At 35.2% G+C, this 18,510-nt stretch overlaps 1 protein-coding gene across 19 annotated transcripts in view; it reads right to left on the minus strand.

Moving 5' to 3' along the window:
- Positions 1 to 18,510, minus strand: part of LCORL (ligand dependent nuclear receptor corepressor like) — a 127,571-nt gene that overhangs the window by 84,791 nt on the left and 24,270 nt on the right. For 18 of the 19 annotated variants that reach the window (XR_004901613.1, XM_028505729.2, XM_028505730.2 and 15 more), the window contains one exon: positions 3,629 to 3,694. Coding sequence is in view for 11 of the 19 variants with exons in the window: in XM_028505729.2 (XP_028361530.1) it covers positions 3,629 to 3,694 (66 nt within the window). In the remaining 8 variants the exon portion in view is untranslated. Of the gene's footprint in view, positions 1 to 3,628; positions 3,695 to 5,466; positions 5,472 to 5,741; positions 5,748 to 18,510 lie in introns of those variants that run through there. The other variant, XM_036019084.1, reaches the window with a different exon arrangement.

The following is an 18,510-nucleotide window of genomic DNA, read 5'->3' on the forward strand; positions in this document are numbered from 1 at the left end:
TCCTTATTCATTTTTTTTCTCACTGCTAATGACAGTTCCTAACACAAAATAGGCATTCCAAATATTCTATCCAATAAGTTTTATTAAAAATTAGTTTTACTGTCTCCATCATCACAGTGTTAATACTTGGAAAAAAGAATATTAAACCAAAAATATTAAATTTCAGTCAGCAATCCTTTTCTATAACCACTAGATTGAGACTATTTTAAGTCTTGCAGCCATGGAGTCACAACCACTCATCTCTACTGTTGCAGTACAAAAGCAGCCACACAGTATGTCAACAAATGAGAGGCTGTTACCAAGTAAAACTCTTAAATGGATAATTAGATTTGAATATCTTATAGTTTTCACATCAAGAAATATTAATCTTTTGATTTTTCCCAACTGTTTAAAAATGTAAAAATTATTCTTAGCTCACAGGCCTTCAAAAACAGTCAATGAGTTTGATTTGGCCCACATGCTATATATATAGCTTGCAGACCTCTGACATAATCTCCCTTTGGTATATGAACACATATAGAAAAAAGCCAGTAAGGATCTTATCAGCAAGTTTACATAGGCCTACTGTACTCCTTTCACATTTTTGTAAAATATCCATAGTCAGAGCAAGTAAATCAGATGATCACATGGGTGAAAAAAAGCTGGCTCATCAATAAGACATGAAAAAGAATGGACTAAAAAGTCCTGTGACAGCAAGAAAAGTTTGGGGGAGATGGAAGAGAAAGACAGGCAGAATACAGAGAAATTTTCTGGGAGTACATAAAAGTAGAAGTTTATTATGACATATGAAGTTTCTTTGGAGACTTTACTCCAAAGAAAAATTAATAGTTATGTTTTCCTCAAAAATACAAAAAGTCATGACAATAGATCAAAGAACACAGAAAGCTAGGATTTGTTTTGTTTCCAACAAATTAAAAATTAGCAGTACTCAAAAGCTTTTTCAAATACCATTCGATCTAAAGGTGGTTCTGAATCAAATCAAAATATAAACTTCTCAAAACACCAATAGATGATACAAATGTCTTAAAAACACATTGTGTGGCAAAGTTAACTTTTAAAGTAGTATGAAATCTAGAATATTTTTTCCGCAAAAACAGTAACAGGTTTGTGATGTAGCTCTTTAAATTTAAATTTATTATAAAATTTAAATATGCACTTAACTTTATAAAAAATTTAGAAGAATGTGTAAGAATCCTTTGCTATCCAATTTATTAGGTTCCTGAGTTTTGAAGTAAGACCAGTTCAGATTTCCTATGATTTAATCTAAAAACATACACTAATCTATTTGACTCCTGCATACAGATATGTAGAGGAAGAAATAATTATACTTGTAGTCCTAACATCTAAATATTGAACCATATTTTAACAATGGTAACAATACAGAAAGCACACTTAGTTAGAAGAGGTTAAGAAAGACTGGAGATGTCTACAACAGATATGCAGCTTCTGCATGCCTCTTCCAAAGGCTCCACACTTAGTGACAGCACTGGTTTGACTCTCCTTCAAAACACACAGCTGTCTTCATATTTATCTGCACAGATACAGATTTACTACTATAATTAGTATTATCACTGTTGAGCCTACAATTTTAATTAGAAGTCTTTTTAATTAAAAAAAGCAAACAAAAAAAGAGGAAGAATTTACCTACAAAATTTAAAGAAAAGTTAGAGCATTTGGGGTGAGAAAGGGTAATATAATTATGTGTCAATGTATGAGAAAAAGATTGAGTTCCAAAGCTTAGCTAATTTTATAAATCCCCTATGAAAAAAAGCACAAAAGAGGACAAGATCTATTGGAAATAAAAGAATAAATGGAATAAGATATACAGCAATGGGGTTTTAAATGAACTGAGTTTAATTTGTTATAACAGATTCACAATATAATACTGCACAGCCATTAAAGAATGATGATCAAGCCCTGGCCAGTGTAGCTCAGTTGGTTGGAATGTCTTCCCAAAAACCGGAAGACTGCGAGTTCGATTCCCAGTCAAAGCATATGCCTGGGTTATGGGTTCAGTCGCCAGTCAGGGCATGTGCAAGAGGCAACCAGTCAATGTGTCCCTCTTGCACTGATGTTTCTCTCACTCTCTTCCCCCCTCCCTAAAATCAATGAGCAAGTTCTTGGGTGAGGACAAAAAAAAAAAAAAAAAGGATAATTAAGAACTTTATATACTCAAATGATACACTAGTGAATATAGTAGGTACAAAAACTATAATATACTGTATGTATAGCATATACTACTTTAATAAAATAACTACATACAAACATATATGTTACATTTATATTAAAAATGTTAACGGTTACCTGCAGGTTATGAGACTAATTTTTTATTTTCAGGCTCATTTATATGTTCTAATTTTCTAAAATGAAAACGTTTCATGTACACTAAAGAAATAATAGTCTAAAAATAAAATACATGCAGTTAGTTCCTTAGATCATTCTACCCTTTGTAGAATAAACAATTAACTTCTGAAAGAGCATAAAACATTCTTGTCTCTTTAGCTTTTTCCTTTATTTGTAAGCTCAGAAAAATAGGTAAAACTACAATTAGTACTGCTTATAAATATCTCAGGTAAAAAATATTAAATTCAGTGTTAAACTATGATACAGTGAGAAATATATTCAAGTTAAGAGATATTTTTAAAAAAGATTTTAGCCATAACAATGATAAAATTCTGCAACAGACATATTTTGGAATCTTAATCCTTAAAGTCATGTTTTGCATGGATATCATTCATCTGACTGAAGATAGCTAGCTGGGACAAATGATCTTTCAGATACTTTCAGCTCTTATGATTCATAACTCAATCCTCCTTAATCTTATATAAGGAGCAGAAAACTTCTGACTACTCCAACTACCACTGTAACTACCTCAACTCTAAAGACACACACACACACACACACACACACACACACACACACACACACTTGAATACATGAAGTACCTTTAGGTCTACTAGGACCTTGGTATGCATAGGCTACACGGTACCAAAGTAGAACAGAAGGTAACAGCACAAAAAACTGACAAGATACAGAAATAATGCTATTCTTTTTGTAAATGAACTGTACTATAAAATTTCAGATGGCTAAAAAATGTTCTATCCTAGTGCTCTATGTTTGAAAGCAAGGAGTGAAACAACTAAACTATGGTATCACAGCAATTACATCATAGATCAGAATCTTCCACCAGGATTTATGCAAGAATATTTGGAAGAGGAAACTATAATAAGTAACAAACAATGTTAATCATAAATATAAAACCGAACACATGTGACAGGACTTCTTATGAGTTCCAAGCTTGCCTGTATCATAAGCAACAGGAGATATTGATTTAAATGTATCCTGTTGAGTCCTTTTTTTTTTAAGAAGTCGAGGAATGTAATATACAACAAAAATCAAATTTTACCACTGAGCCAAAAACCAGCTTCATTTTCTATTTTGATCTATTTTTTAAGATTTTAACATTATGTGATAATAGGAGTAACATTTGGATCAGTTTATTTATTCATTTAAAAATGTTTTCCATTTAAACAAGACAACAAATTCATGTTTACTATAAATTTAGTAGAGAAAAACCATTTTTCATTTGTTAAATGGGGCAAGTTAAAAATTTGAAATTAAACATTACCTTCAAATAAACTGAGGTCTCTTCGTAGCCGTGGTCCATAAAGCCCTTCTAAAATACTCTCAAAACCTGTGTTATTAAAGAAAGAAAAGTATATTAACTACTAAAAACAACTAAGTTTTACAATAATAAAAAACTATAAACTCTAGAGGAATCAGAAAATTATAAATTTAACATACTATGAGGTGTCATTTTTTTCCTTTAGTTGAATTAAGATGAACTATGCAATATATAACATAATAAACAGAATACAGTAACTGTCAGAAATTACATGGTTATAAAGAATTAAAATATTCAAATGTAAATATTTACTATTAAAAAAGGTAAACATATTTGTCATTTAGAAATGTTCCCAGGTTAAAATATTATGGATAGATTTCTTTTTTTAATAATTTTGTAAAGAGGAGAAGAAAAATTAGAAAAGGTGTGTATCATAATCCTGTTTATATTTGTCATAAAGAATGTTAACTTAAAAAAAGTGGCATCTTTAACCTCAATTACAAAAATGAGCAAATGAGTAGCAACGAAGAGAAATTCTTGCTATAAAATTTTGCATACAAAATTTTAACCTACTTATAAAAATTACAACACCATAACTTATTCATGAATATGGACTACTTTAAGGAAAAAATTACTAAAAATCTTGTCAAGTTAATAAAACCCTAGGTCATAAACTTACATAGAGTTCTACTTTATGAATATACTAACTTTAAAATTTTCTTTTTAAAGTCTGTATTTTAAGCAGCTTTTGGACAAACTACAAGGCATCCAGAGGAAAATGACCAGAATGCAAAATAACTGGGAAACTGAGAAAAGGAACTACTTAAAGAATACTTAAATTAGGGAGGAAAAAAACTAAAGGTAGCATGATAGATCTGAAAAATGAAAGCTAAAGATTTTCTCAGTGATATTCCTAAATTGTAAAAAAGCAGAAATACTATGATACAAATATTCCATGAATCATTAGATGCTTTAAAAAGACATGTTAATATCTCTGTAATCAAGATGCATATTAAAATCAATGGTGTGTCAGTCAAAAGGTCAACATTTTTTCACTTAATAGGAATGATGCATCTTACAACTTATGATGTCTTAGATATGACAAAATAAAGAACTTATGGTACTTGGTAAATATGTCCTTAATAAAACCTTTGTAAAATGATTCAGTACTAGTACCGTGAGTGGAAATTTCAGGTAGAAAAGTGAATGAATTAGCACCAGAGAGAGCTTACAAGAATGCTATGAAAAAGACTTGCTTGTTGTAGAAAGCCGCAGACTGACCAAGCTCAAAATCTTTATTACTAAGATAATCTAATTATATTTTGCTGTGATCAATGAACTCAAAATATAGTGGGCAAACAACTATTTTAGGGTGTCATTCTGTTCTATATTGGACAAAATATATAGCCTTTCCTTATATTAGTTCACTGAATTTAAATAAACATTTCCTACATTTAAGCCTTAAAAGAAAGCAAACAAGGACTTAATACTTTTGTTCTACTGGGCTTCTCAATTCCTCACTAGGTAAGACCAAGGTCCTACATATAGCCCATTAAAACTTATTCATACTGCACAGTGTTAGTGCTATTGTAAATGATATCTACAGTTGAAAATTCGTTGGGTTTTTTTTTTTGTAGGTTTACAGGAACACAATTGATGTTTGTATACTAACTTTGTATCTACCAACATTGCTAAACTTTCAAATTATAATAACTTACAACTGGAGATTCTCAATATACCCAAATATATCATCTACAGGTAATGGTAGCTTTGTTTTTTCCCTTCCCAGGCCCTATTGCTATCTTTTTTATCTGTTCTTGCCTCTCTCCCTTGGCTAAGACCTGCACTGTAATGTTAAAAATTAGTGGTAACAGCATAAGGCATCTTGACTTATACCCAGTTTCAATGGGGAAGCACTGAAAGTTTCATCATTAAATGTTTGCTATATTCTTTTAAAATAAATAACATCAGGTTAAGAAAGTTTCTTCTATGTCTACCTTGCTATGCAGTTTTTCTTAACATGAATAGGTGCTGAATTTTATCAAAAATTTCTTAAAGATTTTATTTATTTTTTAGAAAGATGGGAAGGGAGGGAGAAAGAGAGGGACAGAAACACCAATGCATGAGAGAAACATTGATTGGTTGCCTCTCGCACGCCTCCAAATGGGGACGTGGGTGGCAGCCCAGGCACAGTATCTGACCCAGGATCAAACCTTTTGGTTCGCAAGTCAGCACTCAACCCAAAGTTTAGTCAGGGCTAAATTTTATCAAATTTATTTTGAATCTATTGAAATGACTATTAAGAGATTTCTTTCTTAAGTCTCTTAATATGGTGAATTACACTAAATGTTAAGTCAAATCTTCCACTCCTGGAAAACCCCAACATTATCATGAGGTATTTTTGATGGGTTTCCTATCCTATTCCCTTAAAATGTCTGTGTCTATGTTTACCAATGAGACTTTAAATTCCTTTATACTTAGTCAAATTTTGATAACAATGTTATGAAACTCCCATAAAATGAGTTTCAATGTTCTTTCTTTTTCTACTCCCTGGGAAAAAAAAAAAGGAAACGTGAACATTTGGTAGAACATACCAGGCACAGCAACCGGAAATACAGTCTTTCTGAAGTGCGTTTATTACTGCTCAAATTTTTAACTGTCACAGGGTCTATTCAGGTATTCTACTTTTTTCTATTTATATTCTATTTTTTACATTTTCTGGGAGCCTGTCCATTTTAACTATATTATCCAATTTATTTGCATAAAATATTTCATCATATGCTTTTTACCTACCTAACGCCAACAGCATCAGCAGTCATGTCCTTTTGCCTTTCATTCCTTACTTGTCATGTTCTCTCTCTTTTTTCTCAATTAACCTCATTAGAAGTTCCTTAAATTTATTTTAAATTGTTTTTGTTTCCTTGATCTTCTCTCTTACATTTGTTTTCTTATCTACTAATTTCTGCTCCTGCTTTTATTTCTTTGTGTTCTCTATTTTAAGTGTATTTTACTCTTATTTTTCCTTCTTTAAATGGATATTTAATTAACTTTCAGACCCTCTTTGTAATAAATGCATTTAAAGCTATCAATTTCCATCTAAGTATTCAATTAGGCAGCAGTTCACAACTTTTGATATGTAGTATCTTCTTATCACTTAGTCAAAAAATTTCCTAATTTCTATTATTACCTTTTTTACATTTATGGATTTTTTAGAAGCATATTTCTTAATTTCCAGACACACAAAGATAATCTACCCTTTTAACAGATTTCTAATTTAATTAAATAGTAGTCAAAGAAAATACCCAATATAATTTTAATGCTTTGAAATATTCTGAAACTTTTTTATGGTTAACAATTTTTTTTAAAGAATTTATTTATTTATTTTTAGAGAGAAGGAAAGGGAGGGAAAAAGAAAGGGAAAGAAATATCAATGTGTGGTTGCTTCTCATGTAGCTCCCACTGAGGACATGGCCTGCAACCCAGGCATGTGCCCTGACTGGGAATTGAACCAATGGCCATTTGGTTCGCAGCCCACGCTCAATCCACTGAGCTATGCCAGCCAGGGCACAGACAATTTTTTAAAAGAATTTTATTTTTTTACTGCTTCTTGGCCTTTTGGCTAAGATCAAGTGTAAATAATTTTATTTCTTAAAAGGATTTTATTTATTTATGTTAGAGAAGGCAAGGGAAGGAGAGAAACATCAATGTGTGGTTGCTTCTCGCATGCCCCCTACCGGGAACCTGGTCCGCAACCCAAGCATGTGCCCTAGACTGGGAATTGAATCAGCGACACTTTGATTCCCAGGTCAGCACTCAATCTACTGAGCCACACCAGCTATGGCTAACACAGACAATGTTTTTAACTTTGTTTTTATTATTGACACTATTACAGATGTTCCCATTTTCTTCCCCTTTGTTCACCTCCTTCACCCAGTCCCTACTCCCCCTTCCCTCTGACCATCGCCACGCTGCTGTCTGCGTCTATGGGTTATATATATATGTTCTTGGGCTAATCCCTTCATCCTCCTTCATCTAGTCTTCTCCCCAGCCCCACAGCTCTCAGACTGTTCCATGTTTGTATGCCTTGCTTTCTATCATGTTTGTCAGTTTACTTTGTTCATTAGATTCCACATATAAGTGAGATCATATAGTGTTTGTCTTTCTGACTGACTTATTTCACTTAACACAATAATCTCCAGGTCCATCATGCTGTTGCAAAAGGCAAGAGTTTCTTTTTCATGGCCACATAGCATTCCACTGTATAACTATACTACAGTTTTTTATCCACTCATCTACTAATGGACATAGACAATATTTGAAAATTCCCTACAGGTGCTTGAAAAGAAAATGCACTCTAAAATGGCTGGATGGAGCATTCTAATTTGTTCATTATGTTAGCAAGTTAATTGTGCTCTTTAAATCACTCTTGTGTCTTTGTCTGTTCTATCAATTGTTGAGAATGTAAGTAAAATCTTCCATAAAATTGTACTTTGTCATTTCTTTGATTTTTGGCTTTATGAGTTAGAATATATAAGTATTTATAACTATTTTATAATTGTTATATATGTTCCTAGTAACTAGAACTCCATATAATTATAAAGTGACCCTTTTTATTTCTAGCAACGATTTTTGCATTACACTACACGGTCAAATATCATATAGCCATAAAACATTTTTTATTGCTTCCCTGAAGTCTTTTTCAATTATTTCTTTACCTTCCTATACTATTAAATAACACGGTATTTCTTTTTAAAAATATCCTGACATTTTGTCAGAATTTAGTAATTTAAATTTATAAACTGTCAACATCTTTGTTTACATTCCTTATCTACTTTTGTTTTATTTGTATCAAGGTTCCATCTATAGTTCTATTTCTCAGTTCCTTACAAATTTTGGAATTGATTTTATTTACCCTTCAATTTTGTTTCTCCTCTATTAGTATGAAAAATTATTTCCTTTATTTGTGTTCTTCTTGAGATTAACCCAGAAATTAGGATATGGGTTTAAAGCTAGCTAAATCTTTACCCATCCTTCTAGGACTTAGATCTCCTTCCTATTTGTGTTATTGTTATTCACTAAATATTATGTTCTTTTACATTTGCACACATATTTATCACTGTTTTTGCTCTTCCTTATTTATATCTCAGAGCATCCATCTAGGAATACTCTCCTTCTACCTAAAGCAACTCCTTTGCTGAGCATCAGTTGCTGGTAACACCTTCCCTAAGACTGACCAAAAGTATAATTCTCTCAGTATGTAATTCATTCTCACTGTATACTTCATGCTGCTCTCTCTTCTGTATTTTACATCCCTTGACTGCATTTTGGTTCATTTATACATATATCTCTTCACAAATTCCCTTTATTGTAAAATCAACTTATAAATACATTCTCAAATTTTTTTAAAGTCAACTTTATAGAGATAGAATTTTTGTATAATACTATGTACCCATTTTAAGAATAAAGTTCAATAATTTTTCATAAATGCACACTTTCATTAACCAAGGATATAGTCAAGACACAGAATATATTCTCATCAACTCAAATGGCATCCTTGTGCAATTCTGAGTAAACTACCTGGAACAACCCCTAAGTATAAGAAAACTCCAAGTGTGGCTAAACTCAAGTGAAAAGCGGGTTTTTGGTAGTTATACCTTACAAATTTGACTATTTGAAATCAGAAGTATATTGAGGAATCTATTGCTTTCATAAGCCGTAAGGTGCTATTCCAATATTTGGCATCTAAGCCTATCCCATGATAGTCTCATTTTGTTGTATAGATTAACAAACCCCAAACCAAAACAAAAACCAAAATGAAAAACCCATCTCTTTTAGAAGATATATCCAGATTTTGGTTTGAAAAATGCAGTCACTAAATCTATTACAATATGCAAGAAGATCATGTCTTGTACCTCTTTCATAGGACAAAAGACCAGCCACCAGCCCTAGGCAAAAATTTGAAGTCTTCAATACAACAACAAAAGCCTTATTTTCCTTTATAATCTCTTTGGCCCATTAATACAACTTCTGAAGGACTAAACTTTTATGCTCAGTCCAATCTCTCCTTATCCTGGTCAAACAGAAGTGTATCTGAATTCATGATTACACAAGTGAAGCGCACCAAGTAATGGGGATATACAGGGAGTAGTGGGTAATTAAAGTAGAGCAGGGGTAAAGCTTGTTGACGGTAAGTAACCATACTATAAACTCAAGGGTGGGTATCCATATTGATGCTTTCCACATTCCCCACTCTGCTTACCATAATGCTAATTACTAAAGATGAACTGATGGCTACCAATTAAACACTAAATTTTGGTAATGATGTAATGCTTTTCTACTTGTAAATTTACCTTCATATGGATACTTGGGTTGCTAGATTCAAGTCTACATTTTAAAATCTGATTAAATGTATGCAATTATTCAAGTAGCAAATCTGCTAACTCTGATCTACATAACTAACTGACTGTCTTTTCCTAGGGTCACAATTGCTTAATGAAGTGCTTCTTCAGTCAATATTTAAATGATAAATCCATTTAAATGTATCTTTGCTTCCGTGGTGGAAAATCCATGTACCATACTTAATATAAAACTATACTGACTAAAATTATAATTAATACAAAAATTCCAATATTCTGTATCTGCTAGAATCTTGCTATTAAACACTGATTCCTGTATTTAAATTCAAGAGACATTTAGGCAAAAGGCAAGAGTTCAGACTTTAGATTTGAAAGCGACAGGAAAAGATGGTGTCAGGAAAGGTTTTCTAGAAACAGTGACGTCCAAACTGAGTCTTAATGAAAGAATAAGAGTTAGCTAGGCAAAACAAGAAAGAGTACACTGAACATTTAGAAAAAGAAAGCATTATGCACAAAGGCGTAGAGAAAAGAGAGCTCACTAAAGAACAGCACTAAGCAATATAATATTGGTTATACATTGTATAACGCAGAAATGATCTGAATCTGTGCTGTCAAATACAGAGTGGGGCAAATGTAGGTTTACAGTCGTTAGTTTGGAAAATAATACAATAATAAATAAATAATAAAAGAATAAACTGTGTGTTTCAAAACTATAAACCTGTATTTGCCCTACCCTATATAGGAGCTGAAGAACTTATTTTTAAATTTTATTTAGTTTATTAATTTAAATTTCAACAGCCATGTCTAGAAACTGAAAAAATGTGGCAAAAATAAACAGGATGTGAAGAAAGCGCAGTATAAAAGGCTGAAGAGATACGCACAACACAGATCTTGAGGGGCCTGGCATGCTTTGCCAAGTAGGTGATTTTTAATCCAAAAGCCAGAATGAGGGATGGATGGTAAACCTTTAAGTAGTCAAGAGACAGACTAGCTCTGCATTCAGAAAAGATTATTCAAGCAACAAGTGCAAACAGACTAAAATGAAAAAATAAACACAGAATGGTTAGAAAACTTCCAGAAACACAGCAGAGAAAAACAACAACAACTCCACGTATTTGGGCAGCAGTTTACCTAGAAGAAAGGGATAACTTTCAGTCACTTAATGCAATTAAATGAAATAACAATTAAATGATGCCAGAGTTTCATTATTTTTAGGTGGGAGTGAAAAGAGTCAAGATTTCTGGCTTGAGAAGGTAGGTTAGAAAATATTCACTGAGACAGGAAATCCATAAAGGTTTTTTTTGTTTATTTTGTATTATATAATTGGTAGATATAGGAGGAATAACACTTTTGGATGTGCTAACTTAGATACATGAGCATAAATTAAACAAAAGCACCAGACATAAAAACATAGACTCCAGAGATCATCAGTACACAGATGGAAGATGAAGTCTCATTTCCTATTTAATTGATTCTAATACTCATTTCTTCAACAAGTATTAGAATCAAAATATTTTAAAATTACCATTTAAAAGTTTTTTATATTTTAATTGATGTTATAATGGTATTTTTCCACTACAAATAGTCAATGTTTCATTATACGCAGAAGAAAAGTCAGCCTGTCATCCCATACTATGTTGTTATTCCCTAGCCCCCGCTCCCGCCAACACTCAAACCCTAGGACATGCCACAATGTGTCTGGCCCCAGGCATCCACACAGAGCTGTTCCTTCAGCCTACTATATACATTCCAACCCCTACTCCCAACCCAAACACATTTGGGTAAGTCCTATTCATTTTAAAATCATGGTTTTAAGAATAATTGCAAGTTTAAAACTCCTAGGAAAAAGCACAGGGAAAAAGCTTCTTCACACTGGTGTTGGCAATGATTTTTTTAAAAAATATATATCCAAAGCACAGGCAACAAAAGTAAATATAAACACGTGGGGCTATATCAAACTAAAAAGCTTCTGCACAGCAAAGGAAATCATCAACAAAATGAACTGGCAACCTACAGAAAATATTTGCGACCATGTACCTGATGAGGAGAGGGGTTAGTACCTAAAATACATAAAGAATTCATATTACTCAATAGCCAAAAGCAAACAATCTGATTTAAAAAATGGGCAGAGCAACCGAATAGACACGTCACCAAAGACGACATACAAATGGCCGACAGGTTCATGAAAAAGGTGTTCAACGTCATTAATCAGACTCAAATGGAGAGCAGGATGACAGCTAGTGGAGGCGGGGGATATTAAGGAGTGGAAGGATTGAGCAAAAAGGAAAAAGGACTCACGGACATGGAAAACAGTGTGGTGATTCCTGGGGGAAGGGGGTATAAAGGGACTAAAAGGTAGTTAAAAAATACAATAAAGATAAAAAAATAATCAGGGACATCAAATCAAAACTGCAAGGAGATACTACCACACCAATTAGATTAGCTGTCATCAAAAAGTGTTGGTGAGGATGTGGAGAAAATAAGAACCCTTGTGCATTGTAGGTGAGAATGTAAATTGGAGCAGCCACTAAGAAAAACTGTAAAGATTCCTCGAAAAATTAAAAATAAACCACAGACCTCTGGTTAAGATAGTGGCATACGCAGACATGGCTCGCCTACTTGCACAACCACATCAAAATGACAACTAAACCACAGAACCACCATCCCTTAAAACTATCAGAAATCAAGATGAACAAAAGTCTGACAACTAGAATTAAAGAAACCACATCTTTAGGAGGGGCATAGAGGTGGAACAGACTAGTCCTTCACCCACACGTGGTGGAAGAAAATCAGGAGGGTATATCTTGGGAGCGAGGAGTGCCACCCCACACCAGGCCCCCCAAGCCCATGGTTCCAGTGCCAGGAAATAAGTCCCCATAACTTCTGGCAGCAAAAACCAGTAGGGATGGAGTTGGAAGAAACTGCTGGAGCGCCAGGCAGCTCCTCTATAGGAACTCACAGACTCACCTACTCACACTCACTCCCTCTGAGCTCCAGCACCGGGGTAGGAGCTTGAAAGGCACCAGTGCCTTTCAGGGAGAAAATGATGTCTATGTTATCAATGCGAGCAGAGGCCACTGCCCCTTTTCTAAACCCTCTCGCAACAGACCCAGCAAACTGGTGCCATATCTACGATTCCATCAACCTGGCAAAAACAGTTTGACCCACTTTGGAGATCCCCAAAGACTCTATCCCACCCAAATTATGGACCCACCCAAGTTGCTTTTCCATATGAATGGCTGGTCTTGATTCAAGCTTCACAACTTCCTCAATCCTATCAAACAAGCAACAGCTGGCCTCAGCAAGCCCCAGGCCTGGCACCAGCAGCAGCCAGCCTAGATTCACAGCTTGGCTTTGCCTGGGAACCTCAAACCCCAGCACAAGTAGCAGCCATCTCAGATTCCTTTATAGCTCAGGTTGGGTGGCCCTGGGCAGAACAAAGGTGTGGGCTCACCTTGGCCCATACCACCTAAGAAACCTCAGGGCCAGTGTACCCAGTGTATAGCTACAGACCACATCGGACCACCACAACCCTACCCCTTCACAGCTAATCCTCCACGGAGGGAGGAGGTTAGTGGTAAGTGGTCACAGTTCATCCTTGCAGCTGACTGGCCTGGATAAATCCCCCTCACTGAGCTGCCAACAGCAACCAAGGCTCAACTACCTTGTAGTGGGAGGGTGTAATAGCCCACATGAAGGGCCGCACCTCGAATACCCAGCTTCCTGATAGGGGAGTCTGTGCCACTGGACCCTACAGGACACCTACTACACTAGGCCACACCACCAAGACATGCAGTCAAAGGAGCTCTACCTAAAACATAGAAACAAATGGAAGGAGACTGCCAAAACAAGGAGACAAAAAAACATGGCCTGAATAAAGGAACAGATTAAAACTCCAGAAAGAGAACTAAACAAAATGGAAATAAGCAATCTATCAGATGCAGAGTTCAAATCACTGGTTATAAGGATGCTCAAGGAACTTAGTGAGAACCTCAACAGCATAAAAAAATGATCCAGTCAGAAACGAAGGGTACACTAATTGAAATAAAGAACAATTTACAGGGAAACAACAGTAGAGTGGATGAAGCCAAAAATTAAATCAATGACTTGGAACATGAGGAAGAAAAAAAAAATTAGAACAACAAGAAGAAAGAAGAATCCAAAAAAAAATGAGGATAGTCTAAGCAGCCTCTGGGACAACTTCAAGAGGGCCAACATTTGCATCATAGGGGTGCCAGAAGGAGAAAAGAAAGAGCAAGAAATTGGAAATCTATTTGAAAGAATAATGAAAGAAAATTTCCCTAATTTGCTGAAGGAAATAGACATACAACTCCAGGAAGCACAGGAAGTCCCAAATAAGATAGACCCAAAGATGACCACACCAAGACACATCATGATTAAAATGCCAAAGGTTAAAGATAAAGAGAGAATCTTAAAAGCAGCAAGAGAAAAGAAGTTAGTTACCTACGGGGAGTTCCTGTAAGAATGTCAGCTGATTTTTCAAAAGAAACTGCAAGCTAGAAGGGATTGGCAAGAAGCATTCAAAGTCATGAAAAGCAGGAACTTGCAGCCTAGACTGTTCTACCAAGCAAAGCTATACTTTAGAATTAAAGAAAAGGTAAAGAGCTTCCCAGACAAGAAAAAACTAAAGGAGTTCATCATCAGCAAACCATTATTATATGAAATGTTAAAGGGACTTTTTTAATAAAAAGATTAAAACTATGAACAATAACTTTCATCTTCTGTGAACAAAACTATGAACACCCCCCCACCAATCTATCAACAATTGAATCTAAAAAAAAAAAAATTAAGCAAACAAGAACTGAGACAGAATCATGGGTACAGAGAGCATTTTGATGGTTGCCAGATGGGAGGGGGATGTGGGAGAATGGGTGAAGAGGTGAAGGGATTTAAAAGTTCAAATGGGTAGTTACAGAATAGCCATGGGGATGTAAAGTACAGTGTAGGAAATGGAGTAGCCAAAGACCTTATATGCATGACTCATGGACATGAACAGTGGTGGTGGCATTGCCTGAGGGAGTCAGGGATACTGGGTAGAGGGGGAAAGGAGGAATAATCAGGATAACTGTAATAGCATAATCAATAAATATAATTAAAAAATAAACTACACATGATGATCCAGCAATTCCCCTTGTAGGAACAAAACCTACAAGGTTTTGTAGAACAAAACCCAGCAATTCCCCTTGTAGTGGAACAAAACCACTATCTCAAAAAGGTATCCACAACCCATGTCCACTTCAGCATTATTTACAATAGCCAAGGCAAAGAAATTACCTAAGTCTCCATCAACAGATAAATGGATATAAAAATGTGGTATACAGAGAAAATGGAATACTACTCTGCCATGCTATTTGCAACAAACATGGATGAATCTAGAGGACATTACACTAAGTAAAATTAGCCAGACAGATAAAGAGAAATACCACATGATCTCAATTATATTTAGAACTTGAAAAGAAAATCAAACTCACAGAAACAAAGAGTGGAATGGTAGCTAACAGGGGCGAAAGGGTGGATGTTGGGAACTGCCCTGCCTGGTATCAGAAGCTGTAACACCCACCAAGGCTAAGGCTGAGGGAATGACCTTGGAACCGTAAACCACCAAGGAGACAAGCTTATCTCCCTGGCAGGAGCGCTGCTTCTGCTGCTTCATCCATAACTGGCCCCCAATGCTTGGTTGGTTAGCCAATGATGGGTAAGATTCCCCAAGGGGGTAACAACCTAAGACAGGCACGATCACATGGGAGGCCCCCAAGGAAGGACTTTGGGGGCTGCAGCAAAAAGGGGTGATGGACCCTCGCCCCTCAGCTTTGACATTGCCTGAGTCCTCACTGTCTGTGAGAAAATCCCCTAATCTCTTGGCTGCCTTTCTTCCCTTGCTCCACCTAAGCCTGAAACAATGACAGGGTGGTGCAGCTCTGTGCTGGAAAGGGCGGGTTGCCCAGGTGATCAGGCCTAAGAAAGAATATGTAAAATCCTGTGAAACCTGCTTTGTTTAGAATGCTCTCTATTAAATGATAAGGGTCCAAACAAGAAGTAAGTTTGTTCCTTAAAGATTTTTACAGCTCTTTAGCTATCTGACCCTGACTCAAAATAGGCTCTCAGAGTTCCTTGTTATTTGATCCTTACTTCCCAGCAATGAGTAATGAGTTTTACCTGAATTCCTGTTTGAACGAACCCAATAAAAGCCCATTGAGGAAAAGGCTCCTGGTCCTTTTCCTGTGAGAGATCAGCCACCTTTCCTCCCCAAGCAGTCTTGTCTTGGTAGACTTATTCTCATCTGTGGCAGACGGGGGCTCTGCAGGTGGAGCTCCCCCACAGGTGGAGAAGATGGGGAGATGTTAGTCAGAGAATACAAGCCCTTCACTGTAAAATAACTAAACTCTGGGGATCTAATGTACAGCATGGTGAGTATAGTTAGTAATGATGTATTGTCTGCTTGAAACGTGCTAGGAGATTTTAAGCTTTCTCGTCACACACACACACATAACTATGTGAGGTGACAGATGTGTTAACCTGACTGTGGTAATCACTGCACAATATATAGGTATGTCAAATCATCACATTGTACACTACACACACACACACAAATATAATTTTGTCAAGTATGTACCAATAAAGCTGGGGTGGGGGAAAGAATCACTACTTCAATGTAAAAAGGTTAATCTAATATAATCTAGATTTAGACTAGGTTAGATCTATTGTCACATGCTTTATATTATATAATACCTTTCATTATTCCCTTTGGAGCACTTAAACCACAATTCTATTTAATCACATGTAATTTTTTTAAATGTATCTTCCCAACTAATCAATTATTCATTTAACAAATATGTGTATGTCAATCAGGTATCCTAGAAGCTGCGATACACTGGTGAGTAAGAACAGACAAGAATTCTGCCCTCAACTCAACTGAGAGAAGGAAGTGTGGGGGGAAAATCACATAAATTTTTATTTGATATTTCTATTTAATAACTGCCACAACATGTTAAGCTCCAAGAAGGAAGGAACCATGTCATCTTGCTTGCTATGTTAGACCCAGTGCTGGCCCATGTTAGGCACTGAAATATTGCTGAAAAAATTTCTGAGGGAAAAATTTCACTTTGATACCAAAGACATCCACTCTCAAAACAACTTTTAAAGCACAGCCCAATTTGTAAGTTAAAATGGCCTGTTACTGATAATTATATTTCTTCACATTAAGTATCACTGTAAAACTCACAATTATTTATTTATATACATCCTACCTTGTTCAAAGAAGAACCACCAGTATTTGTGTCTTCCGTAGTTCACTGCATTTTCTATTTCTTAAAATCTAAGATACTTTAATTTTAGTGTAACGACTGCCTCTTTTTTTTAAGTGGTTTTCTTACTATTTTGTGCTTTCTGTTTGCACATGTCAAACATATTTTCCACTCTGATGAAAGGACTACGGTGCCTCAGCTTTTGAAGTCTCTGTTATCTCCGAACAGGAGCACGTAAATGGAGTTACAGTTACCAGCAGGTATCGTAGGTGCTGCTAAAACACCCTATGAGGTACAGGATAACTCCACACAACAAAGAACTGTTGAGCCCAAAATTGTCAATAGTGCCAAAGTTGGTTCAAGAGTCAGTTTTAAGGAATTAGATCAAATGTCAGAATAGAGTTAAAAGAGAAAAATTAAAAGAATAATTATCCACTTTTTTCTCTACTTTACACTTATGCAACAAATGGAAACCACTTAATCATACAGAATTACTGAGGAGAAAGTGCACGTATAATATAAATGGTTACCCTCTTCAAGACTTAAACACAGTTGATTTGATACTGGGATAATTATTTCACTGTATTTCTTTTCTTTTCTTTAAAGATTTTATTTATTTATTTTTAGAGAGGGAAGGGAGGGAGGGAGATAGAGAGAGAGCAACATCAATGTGCGGTTGCTGGGGGTTATGGCCTGCAACCCAGGCATGTACCCTGGCTGGGAATCGAACCTGCGACACTTTGGTTCGCAGCCCTCGCTCTATCCACTGAGCTATGCCAGCCAGGGCTTCACTGTATTTCAGTGTTTCTTGGTTACTGCTGGAAACTAGAAATATACAATTCAGGTGTATTAGATTTTACTTCTACCTGAATATACAGGCACAAATTCAGGAAACATATTATGACCAGGATGTGTCCATATTATTTCCTTTTATCTTTTACTAAGTTTGTAAACTACTCTTATAAGATTATAACACTAAAATACTCCTATTTTATAGGACTGATAATGCTTCATTTTAAGTAAACCTAATTGGTAAAACAACTAGATTTATATACAGATAAAAAGACAAAATATGGAGTAATGTTTTAGGAAGAAACATGTAATTTAAATATAAGCTTTGTTAAGCATTTAAAATCAAATGCAGAAAAACTCAATATACAACTGTTGTGAAAGACACCTAGTGCATAAAGTCTATCTGACTCTTGCATTGAAATAACTTATAGAATGTAGGCTATGAATGCTTTATAGAAGAGTGACACAAACA

Source organism: Phyllostomus discolor, chromosome 1 (assembly GCF_004126475.2).
Source record: "Phyllostomus discolor isolate MPI-MPIP mPhyDis1 chromosome 1, mPhyDis1.pri.v3, whole genome shotgun sequence".
Lineage (NCBI taxonomy): Eukaryota > Metazoa > Chordata > Mammalia > Chiroptera > Phyllostomidae > Phyllostomus > Phyllostomus discolor.